The following is a 16,719-nucleotide window of genomic DNA, read 5'->3' on the forward strand; positions in this document are numbered from 1 at the left end:
TTTTCCGAATTCCGAGACGTGGGCCCAGGGGTCGGATTTTGGTAATTTCGGGATTTGTGCCCTTTATTGATTGTTTTCGCTTGGGCTTTGATCCCTTATCGTATTTTGATGTCCTCATTCTGATTTTGGATATATTCGACGTGCGTGGAGGCCGATTCGAGGGGCAAAGGTGTCGCGAGCTAGAGATTTAGCCGGTTCGAGGTGAGTAATGATTGTAAATGATGTTCTGAAGGTTTGAAACCCCGGATTGCACATCGTAGTACTATATTGAGGTGAGGCACATGCTTGATGATGAGCGTGGAGTCGTGCACAATTGGGGATTGTGAATTTATCCGTCCCGATTAATGATTTTACCGCGTATTTGATTGAAAACTATTTGTTATCATCATTATTTGGGCTGAATGCCATATTTGGGCCCAGTGCCAACTATTTGAACCCTTCGGGGCTATTTATTGATTTTTCCTCACTGTTTTGACTTATTACTTGAACTCAGTCATGTTAATTTCCACTGTTTTACTACTCAGCCATGTTTACTTAGTTTTAAGACTTAAATGATATTTTAAATGATGTTTAGGCTGAGAAACACTGTCTTACTATTGCCCGAAGGGCTTGTGAGTAGTTTTGACTGAGTAAGGCCGAAGGCCTATGTTGTGAGGAAATACTGATACTGATTGAAGGCTGAGGGCCTGAGATATGTATGCCACGAGGTGGCTTAACTGATATGAGGTCGAGGGCCTAGTTTGATGCCACTAGATGGCTTGTTATTGCGCTTGGGTCGTAAGGGGCCCCTCCAGGAGCCTGTACACTCCCAGTGAGCACGAGTACCCATTGTGATGTGAGATTGAGCTCGAGGGGCGGAAATTGTTGATATTGTGCCCGAGGGGTGAACGTCTATTTGTTTACTTTATCTTAACTGTTTGTTTATTACCTGTTTATCTGTTGAACTTCATTATAGAATGCCGTGTACTCTACATGTTTTCTTACTTTCAGTCATTATTTACCTTTATTACTCACTGAGTTGGAGTACTCACTTTACTCTCTGCACCCTATGTGCAGATTCAGGCGTAGCTGGTTCCGCTCCTGAATGCTGATTCCTCCAGTTCCAGGCAGGCTTTTTCGGAGATTACGAGGTAGTTGTTGACGTCCGCTGCCCCGTGTCTCTACTCCTCTATCATTTATGTTCCTTTTCAAACATTTGTAGTAGTTTATGACTTTAGCAGACTTGTATTATGGCTTATAGATGCTCGTGACTTGTGACACCCCGGTTAGGGCTGTGTCGGGTGGCATTCCGCATTATTATCGATATTTTCCGCTGTTTAGTATTACTAAATCATGTTTAGACTATTTTTATGTTGATTAACTGCTTTAAAAATGAATTGGATTTAACTGGCTGACCTTGTTTTCATGAGAGGCGCCAACCGGGTTCGGGGTTAGGGTCGTGACAATTTGAAGTTACAAATATTTCATGTTTAGTCCGATAAAGATTTTTTTTATAATTATTAATAAGGCATGGATTCGAAATATATAAACTTAAGATTTTTGCTTCTTGTATGTGACGTTGAGTTGACGGAAGAGGAGTTACTATTTGCAAAAAAAAAAGGGGGGTTTAGTTGATGCATGTGAGAGGTTTTAAAGGTTTGGTTTACCAAATGCAACTCATTTTTATTTAAGTTATTAACTTGAGTTTAAAGTGGCTATTTTGTAAAGTGGCTGCACCTGTCATTATGCTATGTTAAAAAGAGGGCTATGGCTGTAAATAAAGAGGCCAGATCTTCAGCATAGTAACAGGTTGTTACTGCAGATATGGGGTTTAAATAGGTTGTTGGGTCTTTGAACCTTTGCCTCAAAATGAGCCCAATGGTGGGCTAAATGATTTCTCTTCCTGATCAAGCCCAATGCTATAATAAATTCCAGTAGCCCAATAACTATAAAATCCATAAGCCGGCCTATTTCTCCTTTAATAAGAAGTTGGCCCACTTCTTTAAAATAGATAGAGTTGGTCCAATATTTATTTGCATAATTTTCTCAACAATGAGGATAGAAAATAATAATAATAATAATAAGATTTTTGTTATTACTAATTAATTAACTCGTTTCCTTAGTAAATAATTTAAATGTTAGGTAATTAATAGGCGCGCTTTAACTTCACGAACTCACTTGCGTAGCGTGATATTTAACATAAATTAATTCAATAATCTCACACATTATCTACTAGCTTTAATTTATTTTTAATTTAATCAATACCTTATTATAATCGCAGATTCGCTTGCATTGCGCCGTAGTTGACTTTTTTTTTTTAAATTTCAAAAATTAATTTCCTCGAATGTAGTGATTTTCTCCAAAAGTAATAGTGCGCTAATAATCCTTAGTCATGACTATGGATTCGCCTCCGTAGCGCTGTTATGACAAAAATTAATAAATTTCGTCTCGATCACGCATTTGCTTGCGTAGTATGGTTACGACTTCTTATTATTCTAAAATATCCTTTAATAATTCCAAATAATCAAGCAATAAAAGAGGATATATAAAACATGAAAATCAATAAATCACAGTTTGTCCAAAATTAATTCAAGCCAAGTTGTATTAAATAAAGCGATCATACTAGAACTACCGGACTCGGAAAATGCCTTACACACCTTCTCCCCGGTCAATAGAATTTCTTACTCGAATTTTATTTTTGCGGACCAATAATAATAGAGTTAAACCTTCCTTTGACTAGGGATTCAAAAAAAGGTGACTTGGAACACCAAAAAATCAATCCCAGGTGGCGATTCTGTAAATAAAATAATTCCCACTCAAATTTGTCACTTCAAATGAAAAAAGTCTTTTAACCCACAACAATCTATAACATACATATCTTTTGGGGATAAAAAAGGGATGTGAGAACCACTACGTTAGCTAACCAGTACGGGTACTTAACTTCCCGGATGGATTCTAGTTTCAGAAGTTTGGATACTTTATCCTTGATGAATGCATGTTTGATCTCAGAGTGTGGGATCCTCTTCTACTTAACCGGGTGGAACATTGGGTCCAAACTCAACTTATAAGTGGATACCTCCATTGGAATTCCTGCCATGTCAAGATGCGACCAAGCGAAACAATTTATGTCAGCTTTAAGAAAATCAATAAGTTTTTTCCTGACCTCGGGGGTTAACCTCGTGCCCAGGTATACCTTTTGATACGGCATGTGTTGGATTAATATGACTTGCTCCAACTCTTCGATCATCGATTTGGTGGTGTCAGTGTTATCAAGAGCTATGAACGATATCAGAACTCCGTAATCATCCTCATCGTCTACTCCTTATTCCTCCGATTCGGCCAAGGCCGGTATCAATGATTGCTATTTAATTTCTTCCTCTTCGAACGGATCCGCATTCCTTGATGTGGAAACTACGGGCACCGAGATTAACTCGTCGACTGCGAACATCTCCTTTATGCCGGCTACTCTCCGGAGACAACCTTGACTCCTCATGGTATAGGGAATTTCAATGCCTGGTGCAAGGTCGAGGGTACTGCCCTCATGTTGTGAACCCACGACCTTCTGAATAAAGTGTTATACCTCATGTCCCCTTCGATCACGTAGAATTTTGTCTCTTGGATTGTCCTAGCGGTGTTTACTGGCAGGGTTATCTCCCCTTTAGTGGTTTCGCATGCCATGTTAAATTCGTTCAACACCCAGACTACAGGCACTATTTGGTCCTGTAACTCTTATTGCTCTACGGCCCTCGATTTGATGATGTTGGCCGAGATATCTGGATAAATCAACACATGTTTAACTCGAGATTTATTGATAAGTACGGATATTACCAATGCATCATTGTGAGGTTGCACAATGCCCTCGGCATCCTCGTCACTGAATGAAATGGTTCCGTCAGGGACATAATCTCAGGTGCATTTTTCCCTTGTGATAGATACTTTAGTGCGCTCTATCATTGGACTTTAGGGGACATCGACCCCCATGATGATCATGTTGATGACGTGATGAGGCTCTTCTTGTTCGTCCTGTTTGTTGTCGTCCTTGTTCCTAGAGTGGTTTTTTGGCTCGATCACTCAAAAATTTGGAGGTGCCCGTTGTTGAACAACCGGGCAAATTCTTCTCTCAATTATCGACAATCCTCGGTCCTGTGACCATTAGTGTCGTGATACTTACACATCAAGTTAGGATCTCTTTGGGTAGGGTCGGACTACAATGGTCTGGGCCACTTGGTCTCTTTGATGCACCCGATGGCTGACACGATGCTGGTAGCATCAATGTTGAAGTTACACTCTGATAATCTCTGTGCTTCCCAATCCTCGAACGGCCTGTCGAAAGCATTTTTACTCATCAGACCTTGTCTACTAGGTCCTCGATCGCTTATCTTCTCGTTTCTTATAGGGTGACGCCCGGACCTATTTCCCCCTTCAGTCCGCATTGTATGGTTGGTATCAATCCCGGACTGGTCTTGGCTCATGATCAACGACTCTCTTAGACCTTTCATCGACCATGATGGGGTAAACAGACCCATAAGGAGCTCCGAGTTGGTCGTCCTCGATCCTGATCTTTAACTGGTATCTGTTGTGGGTGTCGGCCTAGGTCACCACCAGGTACTCTATCCGATTTTGTTTTAACTGTTAAGAGGCCAAAGAACTTCAGGGATTAAGCCCCCGAGTGAATGTCTGGACGACCCAATCATCTACAATCAAATGGAGGTCCATCCGTTCCATATGGAACCTTGACACGAACTCCCGGAGCATCTCGTTGTCTCTTTGTTTAACCTTGAAAAGGTCTTACTTTTTGGTATCGACCTTAATGGCCCCGACATGGGCTTTTACGAAAGCATCTGCAAGCATAGCAAAAGATTCAATGGAATTTGGGGGTAAGTTGTGATACAATATCATTTCTCCTTTGGACAAAGTCTTCCCAAACTTCTTCAGCAACACCGACTTGATTTCATCGTCTTCCAAGTCGTTCCCCTTGAATGCGCACGTATAGGAGGTCACATACTCATTTGGATCCTTGGGGATATCATGCATACGAAACCTCTTCGGGATTGACTTCGGTGCCGCGCTGGGAGGAAAAAGCTTCTGGATAAATTTCTTAGAATCCAACCCCTTCAATAACGGGGGTGCTCTCGAGATTTGATCGACTCTGGAATTTTTTGTTTTCACTTTCTTGTCATTAGACTCAATTTTATTCTCACCTGACTTCACCCGCTTCGTTAATACTTCAAGCATTTTCATCATCTCGGGGTTGACCGAAGGCTCGGTTTCACCCGGTCTCTCGGTGATTTGTTCGTTTCTTCGGGTGCTTTCCCGGGATTGTTCGGGCTCGACCCTACCGGGGGCATAGCCCTGATTCTATAACTGCACTATTTCCGCCTGTTGAGCCTGCAATATTTCAAAGATTAACCGCATGCTTACCCCATCATCTTCGTCTTCGGCGCTTCTCGAGTTATTTGTCGGGGTCCCCGCGAACACTGTTTTCGGGATTAATTGGCAAATTAACGTTGATGGCCACTAGGGGTGGGCATTTGGTATTTCGGTTTGGTATTTAAGAATTTAGGTTCGGTATTTTGGTATTCGGTTTATCAATTGTATATACCAAATACCGTACCATAATATTTTGGTACGGTTCGGTATTTCTTATTTTGGTTCGGTACTATTTCGGTACGGTTTCGGTTTAAACCAAATCTTCACGGTCTCCCCCTCCAATCTCCATTAACTAGCAAAATCTGGCGCCAACAGGGGAAGAGAACAAACAAAAAGAAAGAAAGCAACAGAAAGTTCGTCGTTGCTCTCTGTTACTTGTCAACATTTGTCTTCCCTTTTAATTATTTTCCTGTTCCCAGCATTGTATTGTTTACAGATTATATTGAGGGGATTCACTCATTCTGAAGATTCTTCAATCGACGAGATTTGCACTAGTGATCCGTCAAACCGACTTCAATTTGTTATAGACATTTGATAAACTCTTGAGTAACGTATTTGCAGTATAACAAAGTGAATCTCTATTTGGCTAAAGGCACTACCGTTTTGTTAGACTAGATATCCTTATTGATGGTGTTGGGAAGAAAACTAACGTGTGTCATTGGTTCTTTGTAAGAAAAAGAAAAAAAAACAAATTAAAAAGGGCATGCAAAACTTTAGTCAGGGATGGGTCACTTATATTTATCTTAGGAGATAAGAGGACGAAGTATAAAACTTGATGGTAAAAACTAGAGAGCAGGGGCAACAAATCACCAAAACGTATTAAATTATTTCGGTTTTTCGGTATAACCGAAATACCGAAATATCAATAATCCAATGCCGTGTACCATACCGAATTACTGAAATACCGAAATTTCTGTACCGAAAAATCCGAAACTGAAATACCAAATTAATTCGGTTCGGTTCGGAATTCGATTTTTCGGATTTTATGCCCACCCCTAATGGCCACCTGCGAGTTAGCATCGATCGGATCGACAACTGGGACACCGTTGGGATTAGAAGGAGGCATCTCGTTGCCAGGCACAAAATTATTATTTTCGTTATGACCAGACTTATTTTCAACGTTCAAGTGAGCAGACTGAGAGTTCGAAATTTTTGGGCTAACCTGAAATTAAGATTTAAAGAAAAAGCATAAAGTAGGGTGTGTTATGGAGATTTGTATCAAAACACCACTATTATCCTTAGTTCCACGGTGGCGCCATATTGTTTACCCTTAAATCGGATAACAATTAAATTTTTACACGATTTTAAGGATACGTGGATTGATTTAACATAAATAATCAAGAATACTAGATAAACGAGTTAAAGACAAAATAAACAATCAAACCAGTTGTAATGTTATGCCTAGCCCGAACCTAGGTTGAACAGTAATTTTGCCCTCGATTGGACCTTTGGTTCGAGCCCAATTGTACACGAAGAACATATCAATTAAATAAGAACATTTGCAGTAACTAGAAAGCAAAAAATAAATTTATATTACTTTGATTGGCATGTTCTAATGTGTCTTACAAAAGAAAAACTTTCCCTTTATATAGTAGGGGTGTTTCATCCCTAGTACAAGTCTAAAAAAGCTAAAAATCTTCTTTTCTCGTTAATTACTGATCCGTAACCGATATTGAGCGAGATCTGCATCGTGATATCTGGTTAGGTACGAATATCACGTCCCTTTACCCGTCATGTGTAGCCGTTTACCGTTTTTTCCGAGGTTTTAGAACTCGTTCTGGGTCTGGGGAGCTTCGCTTTATCATGCCCGATGATGAACACATCATTCACATTTCGATACGAAGGGCTCCCAACCTCGATTCCAATCTTGTGCATCCATGACCTTCTTTTGTTTTCTTCACGGGGAAATCGGGGTATGCATTATCCTCGATTTTACCCGCATACAAAATCAAAATAGCTTTTAATAAATATATATTAAACCTTGAAATTTTTTGCGAAATTTTTGGCTCCGCCATAATTATCATGAGTAGGAAAGAAATTTTTTGAGATAATGATTGTAAGAGCAGGGTCGCTCCAACTGAACAAGATGTCCTGCCTTTTTTATGTAATCGATTGTCACATTTTCTCCCAACTTCCTGCACTCATTATTGTAACCAAAATTAGATATTCGATAAATTTGATCAATAAAAGCATTAATTTTGAATTCCAAAATTGCTCTGCAGCTAGGAACTTACTGTTTCATGTTATCAGACACTGCCGTATTAAAAATCTTGTCGTCGTCTCCACATAAAAGGTAAATCCTCTGCGTGAAAGAGTAAACAAAGTTATTAGTAAACTATTACCCTAGTTTTGGAAGTTTGTATAGACTCAAAGAATACTATTATCAATATCTAGTTTACTTCTTTTTTATCGTTTTTTTCCTTTAAAGTCTTTCAAGATCCCTTTACTAAGTAATTGGCTAAAAACTGATTCTTTATTTACTCGGTATGAGATTGACTTATGATTTGTGGGTAATTTACCAACATTCAAGAAGTTTTGTTAATAATGTGCTCTAAGAATCCAAAATTGGAGAGAGAAAATGAATAATGGAATGACTTGAGGTCAATAAAAAAATATGAGAACCACGAAAGATCAATATTCAAATATTAAATAGACAAATAAATTAAAGAACTTAGGTGATTTCTTCTCAATCTGGTCATTGTGTGCGTAACAAAAACAAGACGAAGAGAAGGTTGGAATTACCTGGGAGTAGTTAGGGGTAATAATAGCGTCTTTGTCACTGACTACTAAAGCTTCAAGAAGTTCGGCTTTCTCCTTTCTATTGGTAAACATAACCTGCTTTTACAGCATTTTGTTATTAAAATCATGGTATAAAAATGCAAATTTAATTTATAAATACTGCTAATTAATATAAAGAATTTGTACACAAGAAATTTATATACACTCTCCCAAGAGAAATATCAAAAGATATATAGTAACACTACATCGACGGTAAAAACTTACATGCACCAAGTGTTTACACCAACTCGTATCACATTTTTTCGTCCTCCTTTCGTTTTCTATTCCTTATTATAATAGTCGTTCTTACATGTTGATGAGACGCAAAATTATTCCATTCAGTTATTTTTATGGTTTGTTTGGTTCATGTATCTTTAACGATAAATCAGATTAAGAGATGTAGTTAGTACTTTATACACCAAATAAAGTTATTTGTCCACGTTTGACATTTTTTTTACATCCAGTTTTGACTTGACTCTTGAATTTTAATCTTTTAGGGCTGCTTTTACCACTTCCCCTCGTTTAAATTTATTTGTTCACATATGACTTGATATAATTTATGGACATAACGGTTGAGATTAAAAAATAGAGTGGCTCAATAATTATTGAGAGAGTCACTGTTTGATTTCTCTGTCCCAGCCGTAAAAGCAGGTGCCTGAAATCTCTTATGGCATTGAAAATGAAGAAAACATTTCATCTTAGAGAGTTGAAAAAAATACAGAACCATAGGAAAAATGCACTGATTAATTTAAAAAATTATATTATAGTCAATTAAAAAAGAGAACAGTACCTACATGCATGTCATTGACCATCAGACAGAATCACGTAGCTTACCATAATTTTTACAATCATTTAGCTCACTTTTTGAGATGTATATAATTAAGTAATTAAAAGTGTGTTATTTATCAACTTAATTTTTTAAACGAGTAGGTCACCTTATTCCACATGGTATCAACACACAAAGAGATTTTAGATTTAAGTCTCAATAAATTTCACGTGAATTTTTAGATGAGATGGCATAATTATCAGTATATAGAAGCTGAGTTGTCAGTTAAAAAGGAACGTACCTCAAGAAAATCACTGAAGAAAAATTCAGGAAACCATGGGAACTTATGACTACCAATAGATAGCAATACTTTGAGACCAGAGATGGTTTTGGGCAAAAGAAAATCAGGCCAATTTGTGAACCCAATATTCTTCAACGAAGCATTGCTAATATACTCAGTCAACTCAATAACCGTACTTGACATAATCATAGACTCAACCATGTGAGGATACAATTGAGCCAACTTGAACGCAACCATTCCTCCATAACTAAATCCAACCAGAGAGAACTTTTCCACTCCAAGCTTCATCATTCCCTTTGCTAAACATTCTGCCTACGGCAACAACATATTCAGTGTAATCTCATAAGTGGGGTCTGGGGTGGTTAGAGTGTATGCAGACCTTACGCCTGCCTTTATAAAGACAGAGAGACTGTTTCCGAAAGACTCTCGGCTCATGAAGGGGGAGGGGAGGGACAATAACAAGCAAACCGATCTGACAACTAAAGTAAAATACAAAACTAACAAAAGGTAATGCATTCAAAAAACCGAAACACAAGAAGACAACAAGTAGTAACAGAAGACTAGGGGTACGGGGAAAGAAAACAAAAGTAGAAAAAAAAAAAAGGAAGGCACCAAGTGGTGTGTCAAAGCTACTGCTACAAACAAGGATAACACTCGACCACCTAACCCTCGACCTTTATTCTCAATCTCCATACTTTCCTATCCATGGTCATATCTTTAGTGAGCTGGAGCAACGCCATATTTGCCTAATCACCCTCCCCATACTTTTTCGGCCTGCCTCTACCTCTCCGTTCGCCCTCCCACGTCAGCTTCTCACACCTCCTCGCCTGAGCATCAGTATATCTCCTCTTCACATGTCCTAACTATCTAAGTCTTCCTTCCGGCATCTTGTCCTCCACAAGGGCCACACACCTTGTTCCGAATAACAACATTTCTACTTTTATCTTACCTAGTATACCACTAAACATTTTGCCTACTTTCACGTATTTGTTCCATGAAAAAGAAAATTAGAAATCGATCCTGCAATTTAACTTTCGGATGAGGTGATCACGCGAATTTAGTACCTGAAAACTCGTTGACCTTTCAGGACGATCAGTGAAGGAATCTCCAAAGAAAAGTAGGTCAGGAACGTAGATAGCAAAATCAGCACCTGAAATTCTTAAGGAAAGCACTTGTAAAAGCCAAGTCATAATTCCATTGGAAACAAATCCATGAACAAATACAACAGCAGGCTTAGGTTTATAATTTGGTAATTTATTGTTTGGGTTATGGCAATGAATGGTTTCAGTTGGAACCCAAAAATGCATGATAGTTCCTGGTTCTATTTCCACCATTTGGGATGTCATTCCCATAGCTTTCAATACCATATGAATTATTGGCTTTATCACTGCAAATACATTTCCCATTTTCTCAAACTCTTAATTTCTCCCTTTGTTCTAGAGGAATTATTATTAAGATGATAGCTGTGAGTTTTATGGTCAATTAGTCGTACACACGACAACATATATACTACTGTAATACTGTACAGGCTAGGCTGGCTAGAGATGATATTGTCCACGTATTCTTGGCGGCAAGCTGACAAAGGCTTATCTTTTTATGCTCCATTAAATTAAATTTATTATTTCTATAGAATAGACTAGAATCATATTAATTATAACCCATTCTTCACCAGGGTTGACCTACTTTTTTCAAATTAAATTTATTATTCTATTATATACGGAGATCCTTCATCAGATTTCTACGTAAAAGAGGGACAACAGATGATGATGTGGCACCTCTTAGAAACTAGAATTACTATTTATCTTTTTTTAAAATTTCTGTCATTTTTCTTTATTAAGTAATCTATTTAAAAATTGAAAAGTCACTTTTAAAAATTATTTTAATCGAAAAAGACACTTTTAATAATCATCTTAATTATGCCTCATCATCTTCCGTTTCATTATTCCACAGCAAAGGCCCATTTTTTTTTGTTGCAACCTTGCTCTTTTCCTATTCCTTCTTCCTTTTGCTAGATGAAATTCTATCTCTCTTCGTCTTCTTTTTCCAAAATTCCCCAGGTAAATCCTTTTTTTTTGTTTTGAGATTAATTAGTTCTGTTTCATGTTTCGTTGATGTTTATTATGGTTGGTCAATTATTAGTTAGAATCGTGAACACTTCAATGCTAACTGCCTCTAACTTGATAATTGATATGATCTTTATCATTGATGAACTTATCTGATATAAGGCATTTTGGAGTGGTTAGCATTTACGAAATCAATTGCAGTAATTTATTGAATGTTAGGAAATCAATTGCAGGCAGAGAATGAGGCGTTTTCGGTGTTTCTTCATTTCAGAAAGGATGAAGCAGACAGAGGCCAGAGGGTTAGTCATTGCTGAAAATATTTAGTAACTATTATAGGGCAGGGGGTCATGGTTGGGTTTGGATTGGTTTTTCCCTAAAAAGAAATCAAACCAAGTAAGTCGGTTTTTCAAATATTAGAACCAAACCAAACCAATTAAGTCGGTTTTTTCTTGATTCAGTTTATGTCGGTTTTTCGGTTATTTGTCGGTTTTTTCGGTTATTTGTCGGTTTTTTCTTAAATATAAGATATACACTACCAAACACATATTTCGGCGACCACATTTTCAATTTAACACTATCAAATCAATTGCCCTTTGAGAAATCTATTATTTACCAAGATATATTGATGATAATTGAATCAAATAGTGATGATAAATTTAAGGACTCAATTAAAAATATATTATGTTTAACACGAAATAGATTCTTACACATAACAAAAGAAAACTACCAATCAAACTAGAATGTAAAGGTAAAGACGTGTACTAAAAGTGCAAACGATTAACATTTACTATATAATTTTTGAAACTTTGTATAAAAGTATACATATATATAGGTGTAATAAATAAATTTAAAATAGCTACTCCTATATTTGGTTTGGTTCGTTTTTTTTATTAAAACCAAAATCAAACCAAATTTGATCGGTTTTTAAATTTCAAAACCAAAACTAAACCAAACCAAAAAGTATCGTTTTTTTTGGTCGGTTTGGTTTGGTTTTCGGTTTGGTTCGGGTTTTCGGATTTTTATGAACACCCCTATTATAGGGTATATATAATGATATTGTTCTGACTTCTCACTAATTTGTAAATAATTTTCCGTGAGGGTTCGCTTTTCGGTCAGTTCTATTATTTGGTATCAGATAATTTTCATTTTACTTTTTTTCTTTTATTTTTTCATTTACTTCAATTTAAAATGCCTAATCCAAGATTAATATTCCATGTCAATAAAAAGAGGATAAAACTCTTCGACTCACGTTAAACCATTCTTACTCTTCATCCTTTATCCCTCTCCAGTCTTCACTCACTTTTAGACTTTCAAACTAACCCTAAACCCAAGTTGAGAATTAAACCAAGAGGAATAATTAATTTTACAAATACCAATATTTTTAATATTTTTCCACCGTGCTTTATGGCTAAATCATTTGGGAAATGCATCTCCTTTCGATTGAAGCATTGGTGACGTGTTTTTTTTTTATAACTTTGAATTTTTGTGTTACCATTATAAAGTAGGGAGATAAGTCCGCTTACATGTCACCTCTCATTGCCCAGGAATCTCGATTTTCTACATTTTCCTTTTCTCCAGATTTTTCCTTTTAACTGCTTTAACAAAAATTCAAAAGTTGCCTTTTATAATAATCTTAATAATTGTGGATTTTCCTCTAATTACTTTCACACGTCGCTTCACTTCCTCTTCCGTTACGACACCTCTCTTCAATTGTTTCTTCTTCTTCTTTCGCCAGTTAAATATCTATCTCTTCCTTTGTTCTCCCCGTCGGCCAACGTAAATCTCCTCTAGCTTTCAATTGCTTGATTCCTCCTTTAATTTGATGTATTTATGCAGATATTTTATTTAATTACGTATGTTGTAAATTTTGATTGATTTTGAATTTTTGTATCGGGCTAAAGTTCATTTGTATTATATTTATTAGCTTTGCTTCGTTTGTTAGTGTTTATAGGTTGGATTCGAATAATGGTGCTCTGGAAGAACCAAACTTAGTTCTTCTATTAACCTATGAGATATGCTCAAGTGAGAATAAATAGGAATTGGGGGTTTCAACTTATGAAGGCAAAAAATTGATAGATTATAATCTTAGTTTAATCTCTTTTGTTGGTATTCTAATTACAACAACAACAACAACAACAACAACAACAATAATAACAACGGCCCAGTATAATCCCACAAGTGGGGATTTGCTGGTATTTTGATTGTTGTTTCAAATTTATTTTGAACAGTAAAGATCTCTTCGGATAAAGTATGGAGAAGTTGAAGAAAACTGGAATTGTAAACTCGAGAACAGCTGTTACACATATGTTTTTTCACCGAAATATTTTCTTTTTATTATTGTGATGTTGTGCTTTTAGTCATTGTGCCACTGAGATTTTTCCAAGGAAATTTTTCGTACTTCTTGTGATGTGTGTTTTTCTTATCTGAATGCTTTTTTTCCCCTTTCAGAGTAAGTTTACATATTTTTGATATGTTGTCGTTCAATTTGTGAGACTTTGAGTTTTCATCTAACAATTTCTGTATAAATAATGACAGATAAGGTATTATTTTAACTATTTGTTAAAACTTCTTGACTGCTGCTTGAGTTTTGGTTGGAATTTAGGCATATGCAAGTACTACTCTCTTTCAAATCATATTCTAACTAATGTATTGCAATGAACCTTCTGCCGATAATGTCTTAGGTGTATTCAGAGGCAGATCAAGGATTTGAATTCTATGGGTTCATACTCATTATATTGTTAAAGTTATGTGTTTATATATGCTATTTGTTCCTATTTTAGATAATTTTTATATATAAATTTATGCTCCGGGTCGAAAGTATTGGGTTCAGATGAAACCGGTACCGCTACGCTGGATCTGCCCCCGGGTGTATCTGCTCCAATGCTTAGTGCATCTCCATTACTGTTTTTTAAGGTCATAATTTTTCTTCCATGACAACTTATCTTAGAGCTATGAGATAACACTCAGACTAAACATGTTTCAACAACTTTATCCACCATATGAGTCTTTTACAAATAGAATCAGATATATCTGCCGGATCAATTCTATAAATCCTTCTTGGAATGCAATTTACAAGTCTGGTCACGGGAACAGTTTGAAAGTCTAAAAAAGCACTTTCATTCTGGAATACCTTTTGGTAAAAGTACTAACAATTCAAGATTAGTACTTTTTCCTTTAATCAATTGACCCTCGATCCATTTGAAGTTAAATCTTTCTTGATTTTCTAAAACTGATTAACTTGGTTAAGGCATTCGAGTTTGCTAATGGACTACTAAATGTTATGTTACCAAGAAATGAACTCTCAGATAAGAATTATGCTAATTAATGAGAATATCAAGTAGAGCTGTTTCTGCCTTTCAAGGAAAATTATAGTTGTATTTGTATTGCAAATGTTAACTGAAATTTACTTTCTTAGCTCAATAACTATTGAAAGCATATCAAATTGTGGACATTGATCGGTGAGGAGGATATATGATTTTTTGTCGGTTGAGAGTTATTGTTGTTGTTGAATTAAAGCCAAACAAGGTGCACAACTGAAATGTGAAGGAGAAGGAAATGGTGGGTGGTTGAGGCAGAATTCCTCGAAGTATTCAATAGTGCAATACCTATGTTTTAAATTCTTATTTTCTTAAGTTGTTATTGTAATCATAAACTTTAATTCATACCAGGATCTTGAACATGATAATCTTACATATAATCGTTATAGAAAACATACCTGAAGCGGAATCCATTATCGTGAAGCGGAAGCGTTGATTGAAATAGGTTTCTCGCCCCTTGCCCTAGCTTTACGTTACCGCCGACTTTAGTGATGGAAGAAAGAAAATAAAAAAAATACGGTAACCCTAATGGGTGGAGAGAGGACCAATTTATAGAGGTTCTCACTTAATCTGGTTCGTCCATCAAGTAACCAATCGGACGGATGAGATTTGATAATTAATTAAATATTAATTATGGGCCTTAACCTATTGGGCCACATATGCATAGGAAAAATAACTTACATTCTCCTACTTGGCCCAATAATCACATAATATTAATATTTAATATAGGAACATTAGTTGCACATAAACAAATCTCTTCTATAATGTCCATCATAAATACCATAATACGATAAACTACTAAATGTGAGTTATGGCGGTTATATATAATTCATCTAAATACTCCCTTCCATATACTACAACATTAGCAACTCATCGTATCAAGTCCATAAGCTATAAAATATTATGGTCCACAATAATATCTCATTCAGACTAATCCTGTAATATCTCAAAACAATAATGTGTACACCATTATGAGAAACAGGAGATCATTAATGTATATCAGAAACATATAAATGAGCTCAGAGTGTCAAAACATCATAAATACATCAATCATAAATACAGCCAAGACTCATTCTATGTACATGTTCTTTAAATATCTTCGGCTGTAAACCTTTCGTCAACGAATCTGCAATCATGAGATCAGTTTTAATATGCTCAAGTGATACTCTTTGTTTCTGAACTTCCTCCTTGATGGTAAAGTACTTTAATTCCATATGTTTGGAACCTTTGGAGTACTTATCGTTCTTGGAGAAGAATACTACTGCAGAATTATCACAGTAAATTTTCAGCGGCTTGGTAATGGTGTCGACAACCCCAAGTCCTGAAATAAAGTTTCGCAGCCATAATGCATGAATTGTGGCTTCAAAACATGCCACAAATTCTGCTTCCATCGTGGATGTAGCAATGACAGACTGTTTGGTACTCTTCCACGATATTGCTCCTTCAGCTAATTGGAACAAATAACCAAACGTGGATTTTCTAGTGTCAATACATCCAACGAAATCTGAATCCGAGTATCCAATAACTTCCAAATGCTTGGATCTCCTATACATGAGCATGTAATCCTTCGTTCCTTTCAGGTACCTCAAAACTTTCTTTGCAGCTTTCCAGTGATCAATTCCTGGGTTACTCTGATATCTTCCTAACATTCCGACCGCAAAACTAATATCCGGTCTTGTGCAAGTCTGAGCATACATCAGACTACCAACAATTGAAGAGTAAGGAATTGATTCCATTTTCTTTCATTCTACATCATTCTTAGGGCATTGCATGCGACTAAATTTGTCCCCTTTTTGAATTGGAACAATTCCTGCTGAACAATTGTTCATATTAAATCTCTCAAGAATTCTTTCGATATAGCCTTTCTGAGATAATCCCAATAATCCTCGTGATCTATCACGGAATATTTCTATCCTATCACATAGGATGCCTCACCCATATCTTTCATTTCAAAATTCTTAGAGTGAAAATCTTTAGTCTCACGCAATATACCTAAATCATTAGTAGCAACTAGAATATCATCAACATATAGGACTAAAAATATAAACTTGCTCCCACTGATCTTTTGGTATATACACCGATCAA

The 16,719-nt window shown here is 36.4% G+C and overlaps 2 protein-coding genes across 2 annotated transcripts; both read right to left on the reverse strand.

Annotated features, from left to right (window-relative positions):
- Nucleotides 1–6,914: 6,914 nt before the first annotated feature.
- Nucleotides 6,915–10,718, reverse strand: LOC104235966 (uncharacterized). Its single transcript, XM_009789803.2, has 5 exons — nucleotides 10,319–10,718; nucleotides 9,255–9,566; nucleotides 8,152–8,244; nucleotides 7,644–7,711; nucleotides 6,915–7,544 (listed from the first exon to the last, which is right to left on the reverse strand). Exons 1-5 carry the CDS (start codon nucleotides 10,658–10,660, stop codon nucleotides 7,430–7,432), a joined length of 930 nt encoding a protein of 309 aa, XP_009788105.1. The 5' UTR covers nucleotides 10,661–10,718; the 3' UTR covers nucleotides 6,915–7,429.
- A 4,962-nt stretch (nucleotides 10,719–15,680) lies between these two features.
- LOC138877670 (secreted RxLR effector protein 161-like) lies at nucleotides 15,681–16,370 on the reverse strand. The gene has a single exon (XM_070157298.1). It carries the CDS (start codon nucleotides 16,368–16,370, stop codon nucleotides 15,681–15,683), a length of 690 nt encoding a protein of 229 aa, XP_070013399.1.
- Between the last annotated feature and the right edge of the window lie 349 nt (nucleotides 16,371–16,719).

The sequence above is a fragment of the Nicotiana sylvestris genome, chromosome 1, assembly GCF_000393655.2.
Source record: "Nicotiana sylvestris chromosome 1, ASM39365v2, whole genome shotgun sequence".
NCBI lineage: Eukaryota > Viridiplantae > Streptophyta > Magnoliopsida > Solanales > Solanaceae > Nicotiana > Nicotiana sylvestris.

Excerpts from the sequence above, each read along its gene's own strand:
- LOC104235966 (XM_009789803.2), bottom strand. The coding sequence starts at position 10,660 with ATGGGAAATGTATTTGCAGTGATAAAGCCAATAATTCATATGGTATTG. Across the intron at positions 8,245-9,254 it reads TCTTCAGTGATTTTCTTGAG|GTTATGTTTACCAATAGAAA; the intron begins GTACGTTCCTTT and ends CTGTAAAAGCAG. Across the intron at positions 7,545-7,643 it reads GTGTCTGATAACATGAAACA|GAAGTTGGGAGAAAATGTGA; the intron begins GTAAGTTCCTAG and ends TAATGAGTGCAG.
- LOC138877670 (XM_070157298.1), bottom strand. The coding sequence starts at position 16,370 with ATGGAATCAATTCCTTACTCTTCAATTGTTGGTAGTCTGATGTATGCT.